This window comes from Falco punctatus (genome assembly GCF_963210335.1).
Source record: "Falco punctatus genome assembly, chromosome: 3".
NCBI classification, from domain to species: domain Eukaryota; kingdom Metazoa; phylum Chordata; class Aves; order Falconiformes; family Falconidae; genus Falco; species Falco punctatus.
The window spans coordinates 55,629,187-55,644,498 of record NC_137582.1 but is presented as its reverse complement, the minus strand read 5'-3'; the positions used below and the strand labels follow the sequence as shown (position 1 = coordinate 55,644,498).

General features: G+C 40.0%; 1 protein-coding gene across 11 annotated transcripts in view; it reads right to left on the bottom strand.

Moving 5' to 3' along the window:
- Nucleotides 1-1,150: 1,150 nt before the first annotated feature.
- ZNF521 (zinc finger protein 521) overlaps nt 1,151-15,312 on the bottom strand; it is a 232,863-nt gene continuing 218,701 nt past the window's right edge. For all 11 annotated transcript variants that reach the window (XM_080380562.1, XM_080380567.1, XM_080380568.1 and 8 more), the window contains one exon: nt 1,151-1,976. In XM_080380562.1, coding sequence (XP_080236688.1) covers nt 1,947-1,976 — 30 coding nt within the window. In that variant the 3' untranslated portion in view covers nt 1,151-1,946. The remainder of the gene's footprint in view (nt 1,977-15,312) is intronic.

Here is a 15,312-nt window from a genome sequence, read left to right as displayed (position 1 = left end):
ATAGAACTAGCATTTTACAAGCCTTGTGTGCTCGTGCCTTTATTTATCCTTTTGTCAGCACAACTGAGAGATTCATACAAACCCCAGGATTTTCTTTTTTGTATTTGGCAAAATATGCACAATTCTCAAAGCTGGAGTTTTAAACACGACACATTTTTTCTTGGACTATCTGGTAACTAGACACTTTCTGACTTGACTTCTTTCCTCTCCATCCTCCATCTGTGGACAGTCAAAATGTGACATTCAGCAAAGTGGAAATCACACTTTATATCTACCCTGACAGCACTAGGCAAGCAGCTCCTGCCATTTGGACTTGTTGTGATGTACAGCTCTTTAACTGCAGTATTTCAGCAACTCTGGTTTCCACAGGATAAAACCAGCAATTCCAGCAATAGGATAAGGTACTAGAATAGCTGGAGAATGGTTTTTTGGTCCTCTTTCGCAAGTGAGTTGGAGTAGTGGGGGATACTGGTAGGGAAGGAGAACTTTTATCCCTTCCTTTCCTCTTGAAAATTGCAGGCAGTCAGGAGCCAATTCAGACCCAAGTAAAGCTGTGAGGTCTTGTGACAGCTCTCCCAGGGCCACGGTGCTAGTGAGCATCATCCTGCAGTGTGCACCACCTCCAATTCTGCTACCCATGTCAGAAGAGAGGGTGAGGGATGTGAGGTTAACAGTGCTGCTGGCAGAGCTGTAGTGGCTCCCGGTTGTCAGTGCTAGACCCAACTCACTAAAAAATATTGCATTGAAATGCACACAGAATTATACACTGAAGATGTGTGGTGACTCCTCTGGCAACCAACGTGTCAAGCGTACAGGTATGAAATTGTTGAGACTGCCACAAAAAAAGAAACTAACAAACAAACCCAGAAAACAGTGAATATTACCCTCAGTTTTTTAAATTTTGAATTTCAATTTTTTGAAATTTGAAAAAACAAAAAAAATTACACATTGCTTTGCAGTGGGCCAGCAGATCTGTTTCCACCATTACGTCAGTTTAAGTGCCTAGCTTTGAGAAAAGCGATCTACTGAGCAGCATATAGGCCCTGATACAATAGGATTCCAGATCTTGGTGGTCCTTTAAGTACTACAGGAGCAGTAATAATAATGCTACTTTCCAAGGAAAAAGACAAGACACAAGCACACTCACACATAATGGTAAACTGAATTTATTTCCTTTCGGAAAACAATTCCAGTAATCTCCAGGTTCAGACTGCAGAGTAAACATTAATAACAGTAACATACAGGTTAGTTCAACTGATTCAAGAATTTGGCCATGTGAAATCATTAAGGAAAGTCTTGAACACTCAAAGCTTCAAATGGTATCCAGAAAAAAAAAAATTGACAATCTACATAACAACTATTGCATATATGGTAATGCTATCTGTCATATCGCAAGGCTTACAAATATATATATGGGCCTTATTCAACTGTGGGTTCCTGCTCTGTGAGAAAGAGTCTCTTCATATTTTTTGCAAGAATCTTCAGCAATAAAAAATAGTCTTAGATCGTCCGTTTGTATACCAAAAGAGAGATTTCTATACTGAAGTTTAAACGAAAGGAAGGCCAAACAGAGCTGTAATGGAACATAGCTATTACCTTCTCCCTCTTCCTTGAAAATGACACTTTTTCTTAAGCCATTTTTTTCCCCTCACACAGTATTATTATTATTTGTATCTTCCTTGAATAGGGCCCAAGTCCACTTGTCTTTATAAGACCATTTTAGTATCAGACAACATAATACATGTGCAACACTTTATATACAGGAAGTCTATCCGGTGCTCAAAAGTTCAAACACATGAACATCCAACAGTTTCGATAATACAAGTTTTATGGTACAATACAATGTTTCTGAATAATATACATTAACAATGAAAGTTTCGTGCAAAGAGTAAAACGTGTTCCCTTTTTGTGCCACAAAGAATTCTCTGGAAGAGACGGGCCTTGCACTAACTGCTGTGCTGGGTCATCGTATGATTCTGTAACAAAAATAAAAGGAACAGCTTAGTCACAGGACAGGCATTTCTGTGTGAAAGAAGGATGCAAAACCAATTCTCCCAACATATTTTGCAAAATGATGAACTGAAAAGAGAGTGTGTTTGACCCCTCCTTGTCTTAAACCAGTCAGAAGCAGTGTTGTTATCAAAGAGAGTTTTCCCCAGCTGTTTCATAGCCGTATTCTTTCCACGTGCCACAAGAAGGGCAATGCACTCTTTCTAGGTAGGTTTGGGCTGACCTGCCCCAGTGAAACTGCATACCAGGCCAGTGGTTCTGGTGTCTGCTTACACACAGCTCATGGTATACACATTCTGCAAATGAAAAGTGCATTTATTTGTCACAGAAGGCCTGTGCCAACTAGACAGTGCTTCCTAGACTGTGGTACCCCTTGAAATGTTTTATTGCATTAAAACCTATTTCCCCCTAAACAGTATGGCACAGTATATTCTGGTAAGAGTCATCCTGTGCCTAGCAGGGAGCTCAAAGACTGATGAGAAAACAGGAGGGGCTGCCACAGCCCTTCCTTTGGTCACCAAAAACCACAGGTATTTTTCCTCAAGTGAATGCAGCGCCTTATGTGAGGTGACACAGCATGGACTTGGGAGTCTGAAATTCTCCTTTCCCGTACAAGCAATCACCAAATCCCGCAGCAAACACAAGTTTCACCCTTTCCTACCACTGTTCTAATCAAGTTGACCACTTTTAGGGATGAAAGATGCTATATTTCAATGCTTGCACTTCCTCAGATCCTTCACAAGCATCGAGCTAAGACCAAAGAACCAATCCATGTTAAGTCCTCTACAATGTACACTGAATCCACAGATAACCAGAAAAAGTTTGTGAATGTTACTTCCCAGATGACAGGGCACTGCTTAGTGATCAGTTTTCCCCCTATTAGTCTTGGCCAGCTTTGGGCCAGTGACCCAGAGGGCAGGGGTGCCATGTCCCATGATTTTCTCCCAGGGCACCTAGTTCCTTCACTCTGCTTTGTTAAGTTAATCTGTCTTAAAATTCCTTTGGACTAATGTACTTTAGGATGAACTATTCCCAAAAGACATAATTTTCAATGAAGTGAACATCTACTGAACCATACCCTCCACAGCCACCCATGAAAGGGCACAAGAAAACAGCCTTGGCGAAACAAATGCGAAATACAGTGTGACTGCAGACCAGCCTGAGAGTTCTCCCTCCCTTCCTCCTTCTCTCTCCCTAAACTGTGCATGCACACAAACAATAGTTCATGGGACATTTGGCAAGGAAAGGATCTTACAGTAAGACTGAGGAATTTTTAATGTAGTGCCATTCTCAAGATTAAAGGAAAATGACCCAGTGACACTCAAGGATGCAATTTCCAGATGTGAATACAAAATGATTTAATGCTGATGGCAGGAATTCCAGACTGTCCAAGGCCAGAGAGCGGTAAAAAAATACACTCTACCACTTGATTTCATCTAGCTTCTTATCCTTCCCATAAAATCATTTCAAAATGCTGTAAAGCAGTAACAATAGCTGCAGACGAAAATATTGGCTAGTCACAGGTAATGGGCTCTGACTTTAAACCACAAAAGCAAGGAAATTAAGAGTTAAGCCTGACAGTCAGCCCTTTAGTCATCCTGTTGTGTCCATTTATTGCAGCACTTACAGCATAACACCACAGGCTTATTGGAGACCCTGCAGTACCTAGAAACAACAGGACAAGTTAAATATGGGGTGGCAGCCTGAATTCTGATTTTTTCTCTGCTTCTGAGTAGGTGAAGTCATATACCAGTTGTTAGACTGCAGAGAAATATTTGGGGCAGGGGGGTGTCTTTTGTTTCTAATCTCCTGAGACCAAGCATGTCAGTCACGCTGATTTTTTATTTCTTTTCACTAAATGAAAAATGTATAATCAGTTTGAGGTTGGATGAACAGTTGCACATGAAGCAGTCAAAAGGTGCTTTAGAAGTGTAGCTGTAACTGGCTGCAATGACATTTTTGATTAAAAAATAAAAAAGCCCAAATATGAAGGGGAAAAAATAAAACACAGCATAAGGACCGACTTGCCCCTGCTCAGTGTCTCTGACTCCCGTGTCCTAGTGCAAAATGAGATTCTCTGGAGATAATGAAGAGGTAATAGAAAAAAAAAAGTGTTGCTGAGAAAAACAAGACAGGATACTAACACGAGGAAATGCTTCAAGAAGCTTAGGCCTTCAAAAGGCAACTATACTTACTGTAAACAGTCAAAACAAACCAAACCAAACCAAACCAAACCAAACCAAACCAAAACATGGTTTCCAAATTAAGGCTCCCCAAACCTGAGGGACTAGGGAGAAATACCTGTTTGGCTAAGTGGGCAAAAAATACAACGTGGAAGCACTTCGGAAGCATAACATTGACAAGACAAGCAGGCAAAGGATGGGAGGAGAGAGATAAGAAAAGGAGGAAAATTCTGTTATCCCACAGAGAGCCATATTCCACTCCACCAAAAGCCATCTATTGGAGACCCCATGTCTAAGTGACTGAAAATTGCAAACATTAATCCCAGTTATGAACTGTTGTTGTTTTTATGAGGGGTGTTGTGTTTAAAAATTTAGGGCAAAAATTCTCCTCCATTATCCACACAGCAGATCTCAACTCTGATAGCCTCTTTGCCTTGTGTGCAGCGAGCTCCCCGCCTCCCCGGCAGTGGGAGTTCAGGCAGGCGGGGAAAGCAGAATTTGGAGCTCCCGCAGGCAGGGACACGGCAGGGACACGGCGGGGACACAGGAGTGCGGTACACCCAGGGAGAGCGCAATATTACAGTCGAGATCTCCTGTGCGGCTTGGAAAGCGCGCTGCCCTTCACTAAAGACACAGTACGCAAGCTTGAAACACGCCTCCTCTGGAAACTTCAAACTAGTTTGCCTGAGTTTGGAGTAATTAGTACATTCACTTGCCAAAGAGAAGTCATTTAACTAAGTACAGGAGATATCATATGCTCCCCCTCTCTGCCTCCCCCAAATGTGATTGCACAAAACACATCTGCTTAATTATGAGGCAGTCTCCCTATGAAGCAAAAATTTCAATTTCCCACCTAGCCACAGAAAGGAAAAAATATTTTTTTCTTAACATAATCTTCCCTGGACTTCAGCAATAGTGATGTTAACGTTTCCAAGAGCTGTGGTTTCATGAGGAGAAACTAGTTTGCAAACGCAAATGCAAGCTTTGCATGCACAAAATGGAGGAACAGTGAAGCAGGAGGTGTGTGTCCCTGCATTTGTTACTGCATTAGACACAAACCAAGCCAGGAAAACTCCTACATCCCCAATTTCTCTGTCTCAGTATTCTCTGGAAAGCAGGGATATTACCTGGGAAAACATGAATTCAATATATTTCACAAGCAAAATAAACTCCTAAAATACATTTACCCTGTTCCTACAGATAGTTTTGTTAGCAGAATTCAGAATCCCAACTGTTATGTGAACTGCTATAAAATCATATGCCACCACTTTTCTGGATGAAAATGCTTTGAGATATCCTTGTTGTTAGTGTTACGGAGCTAAAAAATTGCAAAGATTTCACATTTTGGGTGGAAGAATCTCCTTGGCAAAAAAACAACCAAAAAACATTTATTTGCAGAAGTGCTCAAGACAAAAGAAGTAATAATACTTCTTGATGTTTGGTGTCTGTCTTTTTGTTTCAGATAGAACAAGAGAAGTATTAGCTAGCAAAAAGTTCTTGCCCATAGCATAAAAATTAACGAAGAAAAAATTACCCACAGATAGCCACTGACTCACCAGCCCACTAGAATCTTTAATGTGAACTGCAGGTGCATTCAATTTAAATGCAACTTCTGCTTTTTGTGACTAGATGAAACAAGACATGGTTATACCTGACAAACAGTGCGAAGAGGGTATACATGAAGAAATATAAAGATGAAATGTAGATGCATTATTTCAACAGATGGTAACAGTACCACAGCAGCATGTTATTTTTTCCTTAGTTCAAGAACACAAACATGTGTAATTAATCATCACTGATTAAGTAATTATGGTACCCTACATGTTATCACTTATCAGGAATCCTTTATCTGTGTACATTATGGATCATCTTGTATTTTTTTGCATTAACGCACCCCACCACACTGCAATACAGTTCCAGGTTGTAAAACAGAACTCTACATTACTATCAACCTTTAAGCACTACAGCTTTTTTTTTTAACAAAAGCAATTGGTTTCCAACAGGCTGGATAATAAGTCTTTTGACCTGCATTCTTCTCTGACCCATTAAGGTCACCCCTGTGCTCGGGCATATAGCTGACTTAGGAAATGCCTGCAAGTCCTGCATTTCATCTCCTGCCCACTCAAAATAAAGCTTTCTTTAAATGTGTCTGTACGTGTCCCTGAAGACCAGGGAGGCATCCCTGTAGTGGGCAATGGAGGGACAGAAGCTTCTGCCTTTATTAATGAATGCAGACCATTATGAGTCTGGCTGGCTCCTGCACTGTTCCCAGAAGCATATACTGTACGTGACTTAAAATGCTAGAATATTGACACAAAGCAAGCTGGGCACCCCTAAGGAAAATTACTCCTTGGATATAATGTAGGCTCGTAACAGCTATTAGAGTACAAAATAAAACCCTCCGGGATCAAACTGACATATACCGCATTCTACCTACTCCTCAAACATTAGAAGAATTTCTTTGTGAAGGCATTCTCAAGGACAGCATTAAACTGACTTTTGTAGCAATCTGCAACAGCTTTTTGGCTTACAGCTTTTAGTACTAAATCTCTAGTTTGAATCAATATAAGTACTATATCTTCCACATTAATCAATACATTTGGTTCAATACACGTTCTATTAAATTATACTTTCTAATCAAGATTTTCTGCTTCTCTTCCCTTCTTTTTATTCCAACTTCTTACCCTGTACCATACTTTTCAAACTGTCTGCAGCTAACAAGAGGATGTTGAATTTTCCAGAACTAAACGGGAAGAAAGAAAAGCTCGTGGAAAAGGCAAGCCTAGCAAAACCTTAAGTGCACTGGTAATGACAAATCAAATATGCAGTTTCACAGTGTCAACATGTTTTCCAGAACTTCAGTCTGATGCTTTGCTACTTAAATGGCTGTCATGATATAAGACCTCTCATGCAGAAAACTGCATAGGACACTGCTGAAATACGGTATCATGTGGAAAGCCAGGAGAAGGGAAGTATTAAGTGGTAACACCAAAAACAAATACTTGAAACTTATTCAGACATAACTATAACTTTAAGAAAAAAATCTTGATTTTCCTACCTTTTCTTCAAACTTGTGCTGCTTCAGGACTGCAACACAGAGTCTCTTGTCAAAGCCCCATTATATTGTGGCAGGGTTCTTTCCTGTTAAACTGTAATCTGCTTATACCCAAGACTAAATTGATGAGTTATTTAGATTTGTGAGATAGTAAGATTAAATACATACTATAAATTAAGATGTAACAAGATATTATTTAGTCCAGGTCTGTGGGGATATTTGAAACATTTGGATAGAAGATGTCTCCAGCAATCTGAGTGATGTACACCGGTACAGTAAATGACTTTTCCACACCTGTGTTAGGTTTGGTGGAATGTGGTTATTCTTCATAAGCAGAGAATATGAAATGTAATGTCAAAATGACAAACATGTATATTGAAGGCTTTGCCACTGTCTTACAGATCAGAAACACTGCACGGATGTCCCTCGCTTCCAGTCAGCTCCTCTTTTCCTTGTCTCCATATAATCACTGTGAACCTGCAGAAAAACTGTTGCATTTTCTTCTGACATTTAACATCATCTTACTCAGCTCACAATAGCATCTTATAATACTTTCTAGGTGACACTATGTCACCATTAAAGAAAAAGGTGAAATAGCATAATAACAGAGAAGAACAAGAATTCATAGAATTTAAAGACAGAAAAGACCCATTAGGGCGTTTTCTCCACCCATCTTGCCAGTGTTGGATTATTGCCTATAGTGTAATTTCAAGTGTTTTGCCCAGTCCAATTTTAATTAGAGCTTCCAATGCTCCTCTTGGGAGCCTGTTTCACAGCTTCACAGACCTCAGGGTTAGGATTTTTTTTTCCTGATGTTCATCCCTGGAGAGGAAGAGGCTCAGCCAGCCCCAAATCACACATGAAACCAAATCTGCATAGTCAGGAGCTGGTTTCAGTAGAATATCTGGGCCATTTCAAAGCATCTGAAAGCAGTAAACTTACTTTCAATGCCCCAAAACATTAAGGCCCTCGCTCCACTGCTGCTGCAAGCAATTAAGAAGGTTCTGTTGTTACATGGGCTTCTCAGGCTCAGTTGCTATACAGGTAAAAATGTAGTATAGCTGACATTTGTGTTCCCACAGTAAGGGTAACCACTTCCACAGTCCACCTCCACCAAATTAATTAACTGAAGGTTAGGGGCATATCTAGGTCTATTCTATGCTACAGTCCTTAGCTGTACTGACCCCACCCATGACCACTCAGATTGTAAACATTTCTGCATTTTTCACACAGGTGAAATACAAAAAGAGCAATTTCAATTGAAGCTCATCAACAGATGAAGCGACCATAGATTATTTTCCCTCCTAGGCTATTCCTTTCCTTTCATAAAACACAAACTGCAAGAAATTAACTTGAATTGTTGTATCTGAAATCTTGGAAAGAACAAATGTTTCTGATGTGCTTCATTCCAGGAATCACAATGTTTCTGACACAAAAATGAATATATATTCAGATTTCAATGGTCACACTTATCCTGAGTGAATGAGGGAGCTGGAAAGATGACATCTAATAGTTTTTCATAGTTGAAAAATAGGAAGCCAACTGGAGATTTTGGAGTTCTGGACAGAAAAGAAAAAAATCCAGGAAAGGTGTCCCGGTCGTCAGCGTCTCCAGTACTGCAGTGCAGCTGGCAGAGCAGGAGTACCAATGAATTTTTAAATGCACAAAAGTAGGCATGGAGTTTCATCCAGGCCAAGTTTGAACACCAGCATAGACCTAACAACACACAGTCTCTGAAACTTGAGCTTCCCAAGGAAATAAGGATTTGAGCTGAACTAAACCTGAGCTATTTCCATAACAAAGAAGGGGCTAAATCCCAAGAGAATCTGTGTTCCCATAACTGCCACTTATGTGTGGTGAGTTGATATTTACCAGCCTTTGCGAATCAGGTCTTTTCTCAGACGTGACGGACAATTAAATGCTCAACTTAGGTCATGACTGACCACTGTTGACAATGATAATGTAGGAAAGTCTACACTGAATTGCAGTTATTCATATAAATTAGTTCACCTAAGCTATGTGATTTGGTATTATATTAATGTCTCTGAAATGGAATGACTGCTAATCAGATTGTACTTTTTATCATATTCATGTAAACCTCTCAGTGTTCTGGTTCTTCCACTCAAGCATTTCCAGCTGGGTCAGAGAAAACCTAGCCATAAAAAAAACTCAAGCTGGATAGCATGTTCTCAGTGATGCAAACTGAAAATTAAAACCAAACCGAAACCAAACCAAAACCCCTGATACCTATTTTTCTTTTGAGACTTCCAGTAAGTCACTAGTAAAATGTCAATGATTCCTTTTGGATTCATTATTATACATGAGTACATATATCACAGATTTGTTGTATGGAAAAGAATGACATATATTCCTAGATACAGCAAATAAGACTTTCATCATTGTCACCAGAAGAGAACAGACACAAACACAGGTGTCTGTTCACCATCCTTGCACCATTGTCATTACTAGCGTTGGCAGGGGGCTCCCAGTTAAGCCTCTGACATAAATCAGAGTAGCTCCAAGGCTGTTTTAACCTATGGTGCCAGGCAACGGCCTTCCATACGCTTCCCTTACCCTGTTTGTTGTTTATTGAAACACAATGAACTCACACAACCTCTCCCATTTCAGGCAAGGTGTGTCTGGCTGCACAGGCAAGGTGCATGTAATTACCCCCATAAACAACAAGGCGATGGTAATGGGCAGAGGACAATGGTTAGGACACATTCACGGAAATACATTGAAACTGTGAAACCTTCCTATGCTTTTATGCTGCAAAGGGGCTGTACTGCTAATCAGGATCCAGGCCTAAGTCTTGTTTGTAGAAAAACAAGGGTTTTGTGATACTGCAAATGTATGAAATTAATACACAAGCATCCTTCCCCAATAAGAAAATTGTTCATTAAATGGGAATAAAAGCTTAAAACAATAAAGGCAAAAGGAGGCACTTCTGAGAAATATATCAAAAGGCGTATTACTTTAGAATATGGTTATGATTACCCTGGTATAAATTAAGAGAAACTCCTCTGAAATCAAGGGAGTTTCAAGACAGGGACAAGTAAGAATAGAGCCAGGCCTGCAGGGTTTCAAACAAAGTGAATATTGCTCATGTACTGATTGATTCTTGCACACCCTCTGCAGAGGCCACAGCCAGAAGTCTCTTCACACTGTCAGACACATCCAGGCAAAGAGCAAGCAGAACCCAAAGCTGAACAAATCCAGATTTATCTGTAGCTATTGTACAACAGAGTAACAGGGGACAACGAGCTTTGATAGGCTATACTGCCTAATAAGATATTCAGGGATTAAGTCAGTGTTCTACAGACATGTGTTCATGGGCTAGTTGTTGCACTGCTTTAATTTTTTTTTCCTTTGTTATGTTTAATTTATCATGCTGGTGCTTTCTAAACTGCAACATCTGTAAACAAGTTGAAGTCTGACCTCCCTCCCATTTTACACCCAGAAGCATCACTCCTACTTCATGCTCTAATTTTACATACCTTAAAGACAAATAAATCTGTGGGTGAGAGAGAGAGGTAACAAATCCAAACAACAAAAACAAACCCCCTTGTCTGACAATATGTGTTCATCTTACATGAATACAAATTTGCCTAGCTGAGAGTGAGGAACTGGCTCCTGGAACTGGAGCTACACTAGGTACAGATTCCTTTATAGGTCAAACCCAATTAAACAAACTACTACTAAATATTTAACAGCTCAGTGCAGTAATTAGTGACAAATAATGGAAGCTTAAATTGATAATTGTACAGAAATCTGCTGTTGGAAACATTACACATTTCTTGCTCCTCCTGTTTCTCCCATCCTCACTGCACCCTGATAGGTCTTTTCAGGGATTAAACTGACAAATTAATCTGGATTTTACACACACCCATTTGGTCTGCAATGAAGTTTCTATGAGTTGTGAGAAGGAACCTTCCAAGTGGAACTTCTTCTTCTGAAATTTCCATTCTGGGCTCTCTGATTTAAAGCTGAGTAACTGCGAGATCATGAATTGATTTCAAATCTTAAACTAACCAGCAGGTCCAGAATTTAAGACTCTGTCCACAGGACTCAAAAGGTCACCCAATTAAAGTGGGGAAGCACACAAAGCTGTGATTTATATGCAAAGGGCAACCTTTAAAACAATGATTATTTCCAGTATTCCACAGGTGCATGTACAAGAATTCCTTTGCACAAAATTACAAGTGAAATTGCAAGTTTCTTGATACAGCCTGAAAGTGGTGTAACTTGCCTGCACTCCTATTATACAGACAGGCGCAACCACACTTGTATTGATCGCCAAGTTCACCTCCCTACCTCGTGACATAACACTGGGTATTGTGCTTACCAGGTGACAAAGGGACAGCCTAGAATCTGGATTCCCCGCACATTGCCAGCTGGTGCGCGGAGCCTTGTACAACAGCACTCAGCACGCTGGAGGTTATGGATCAGCCTGAGATTAACTCAAAGCAATAACACTGTTTTCACTCAGCTAAAAGCAAACCCTGAACAAACCTAGTTTTAGAATCACCAAACCTGGCTTTTGTACATGGAAATCAGTATTTGGTAGTTATCCAGCCAGCAAGAATAAATATGGCCAGTTAAGAGAACGTGTAAGTGGACTGGTGCACATCTTGGATCCTGAAATCAGGAACACAAGTGAAAACATGTCCCCTTGCCCATGGTATGTCAATTTTAAAATGTGTAGGAAAGAAAAGGAAAAACTATGGAGTCCTGCTAGCTCTCCTCCTCTTCTAAACACTCCAAACTCTGTTGCTCATCGATGTGTCTTTTTCCTTCAAGACAGCTTGCAAGAAAAGCCAGATTGAGCAGATTTGATGGTAATAGTTAAAGATTTCTGAGCTGATAAGCAGAGGCCCCCATGGCTTTCGCTCTCTGACTTCCTTCACAACCAGTTACTGTGTCAGCCCATCTTGGACATCGTATAGTCCTTATCCCTACAGCTCCTCAAACAAGGAATAGTGGGAACTGGGACAGCACCTACATGGCAGGCTTGGGGTGTGTTTGAATTACAAATCTACTTGTTGGAAAAGAAAATAAGGACATTTTTTATCCCTTCATAGCTGGTAAACAGACAGTTAAGGACCCTATGTTGGAACACTGTTCTTAAAGCAACCTCATCTGAGTTCCCTCTTCAGTCCAAGAAACTCCATGTTGTAAAGGTAACTTTTAGAGAGAGCATAATGCTATTTTGCGCTTTATAAAAAAGTCACTATTTTTTTAAGTTTTGTAAGGACACACACTGTAAATCAATATATCTGGAGCATTTACTGACATGTGGTACCAGGACAATAAAATTTTGTTTGTCATTGTGGTTGTTGGTTGTAAAATGCAGAAGTCTGGATTCTCTATTGTCTTCTGTTTTGCTGTCAATTTGCATTTGTGTAAAAGAGTGTGAAATGTGACCAAAGCTAAATGGGAGGAATCTTACTCTCACTTTCGCCTATTTTCAGAACCTATAAATGGGGGAAGACAGTGAAGTCCAACTCCTACATTTTGATACTCATTCCTCCACAACCAAGAAGTACTAGACAAAGCAGCATCCTTTTATGCCTTTTTCCATCCTACCCATGAGGGAAGAAGTATCCTCCTACCAAATGTCATTCTTTGAGGTTGGTCATTCTGTTTCCTGTCACACAGCTGGCCAGTGACACGTTGCAACTCAGACATGTCATTAGATCTTGCCTTGACCCTGCACTGACAGTTGAAGAAATGCCCCCTCTCACCTCTGGGTTTAGCTTGTGATGCCATGGTATTCCTGCCTCCTCGGCTATCTCCCGCAAGGGCATGTAGCCTCATGCAGCTGCTGCTTTCACCCCTTGTTGCCCATTAGGACTGTTTTTTAGTGTGGCAATCTTCTGATAGAATGAGAAGAATCACATTTAGGCGGAAAGTAACTGGAGACAACACTTACACTCATTTGCTGTCCACGTTTAGTGTCAAGGTGTCTGAGATACAGAACTTTAATTCTTTTACAAAAAGATGTGCTGTAGCTATGGTGAGGCTAATCTGTAACCCTCACAGACTTATAGAATTTTCTACTCCAAGTTAATTTTAATTCATTACAATAAACCCCACCTAATTAAAATAACTCTTTAAAGTGAAGTATTAGCTTGATCCCAGAAAAAAAAAAAAAAAAAAAAAAAAACCCAAGCAAGCAGAATATTTGCTATTGGAGGGCAATTCATCATACCACAGTGCACACTTACATAAACTCAAAGGTAAGCTATAGACAAGTACCCACGGCAACAGTGCCATGCATAAAGGGGCAGGCAACAGGAGGCCTGATTTCTAATCAGCCCTCAAAGGAACCTGCCACACAGAAGTGGCACTTACTCTAATTTAAAGCTCTCACAGTTACTTTACCTTGGCAAAATTTATAAACTAATAACTTTAGTAAACAGACTGGCACTCCAAACAGAAAAACAAACCAACACAATTGTTCAGGCCTGCAGAGAAAGCAGCTTTCTCAGAAAGGTACTGTCTTCAACAATGAGATAAAACATTTGTTTGGGGGCTACTCTTACGGTCCCTGATGTTCTGTAACAGTTCTGCACTGTTAGATCTGTATTGTCACTTCACTGTGGTCTATAGTCTATTGTCCCTGCAAAGCTTTCCAGCATCTTAAGGCATTTTACACACCTGTATATTTGTGTTCTGGTCAGCTCAACTGATGAAATACTTCTGAATTTGAAAGAGCTTATTCTGGGGCTATAGGTTTCCTTAAAATATCATTAAATTGTCAGGGCAATCTGCTTTCAAAATTTCAGTTTAAAACCATACTTAGTATTTGCAATTACAGCTCAAATTCTTTCTCATCTATTACCTTTGCTTCTCAATAACTGTTAAAAATTACAAAAATGATACTGTTCTCCATTTACATACCTGAAGAAAAAAAACCCCAAAACCCCAGAAAGCAATAATAATAGCTAAGCAGAAAATCTCTGTAATACATGCAGCACAATACTGGATGATTTTTTTTTTGTTATATCCTAAAACACACCACTTTGTAGAAAGTTCCTTTTCAAATCAAAGCAGTACTACAGTAAAACAACTGCAGGCAAAATTTCTAAGACACAATGCAGTTTGTGTCAGAACACTCATCACTTCAGGCTGACCTGTCAAACTATCTTGGGGAACATGGTAAAAAGGCAAATCTGCAAGTTGGTAAGAAACTTTTGAATGATAAAAAGTACGTATTGCTCACAAACCACAGAACGCTGTGCAGTGTTCATTGAGCTGTACTGACACTTAAAGTAGATGTCTGTCCCTTCTTACTGCTTATAGGTGTACCTGCTCGGGCTGTGCTCCTACGATCACTGAGAGGCAGCCAATATTTTGCAGCTCTAACAGAAGAAACCGAATAAATAGAAAATTTGTGCTGGGACGAGTGATGTGGAATAGAGATCAGAATTTAGTACTATACACAGATACTTGCTATCAGCAATAGAACTATGCTGGAGATTCGATATCGGTGAAGTCAGCAAGATGACATTTTTGGACCTTGACAGGCAATTTCTGGCACCTACATTTTCAGGAGATTCTCAAGACCTTGCAGAATCCAGCTTCCGCACCCAACCTGATTCCTTAGGGGAACCAATATGACCTTAGGGGACAAAGACTCAAGGTGCCTCTTTTTAAGTATTAGGGATTAAGAATTTGGCCACAGGGTTTTCCCAGAAACTAATGTAATTGTCAAGACAGTCTACAGAACTCACTAGAGAACCACTTCTAAGGGTTTCTGAAATCACTACTTTTCATAGATGTATTTCTCTATTAATTTCTGCACAGCAGTCTGACATCTGCAGAGACTTATTCTCTGCTAAACTGTGTACATTTTCAGACTAATTCCTATACAACCACTGTACATTTTTGTAAATCAATGTGGCCTACACATTCAAATCTTGGGCCACCATAGTCTTCAGTGCATGTTAAAGCATTCATAAGGCTGTCTGAACTTATGCCAGCTTGTAATAGCCCCCACAGGATTGTGATATCAATTAAAAATCCCTGGAATTCATTGGAGTCTGAGACACACCTGTGAGG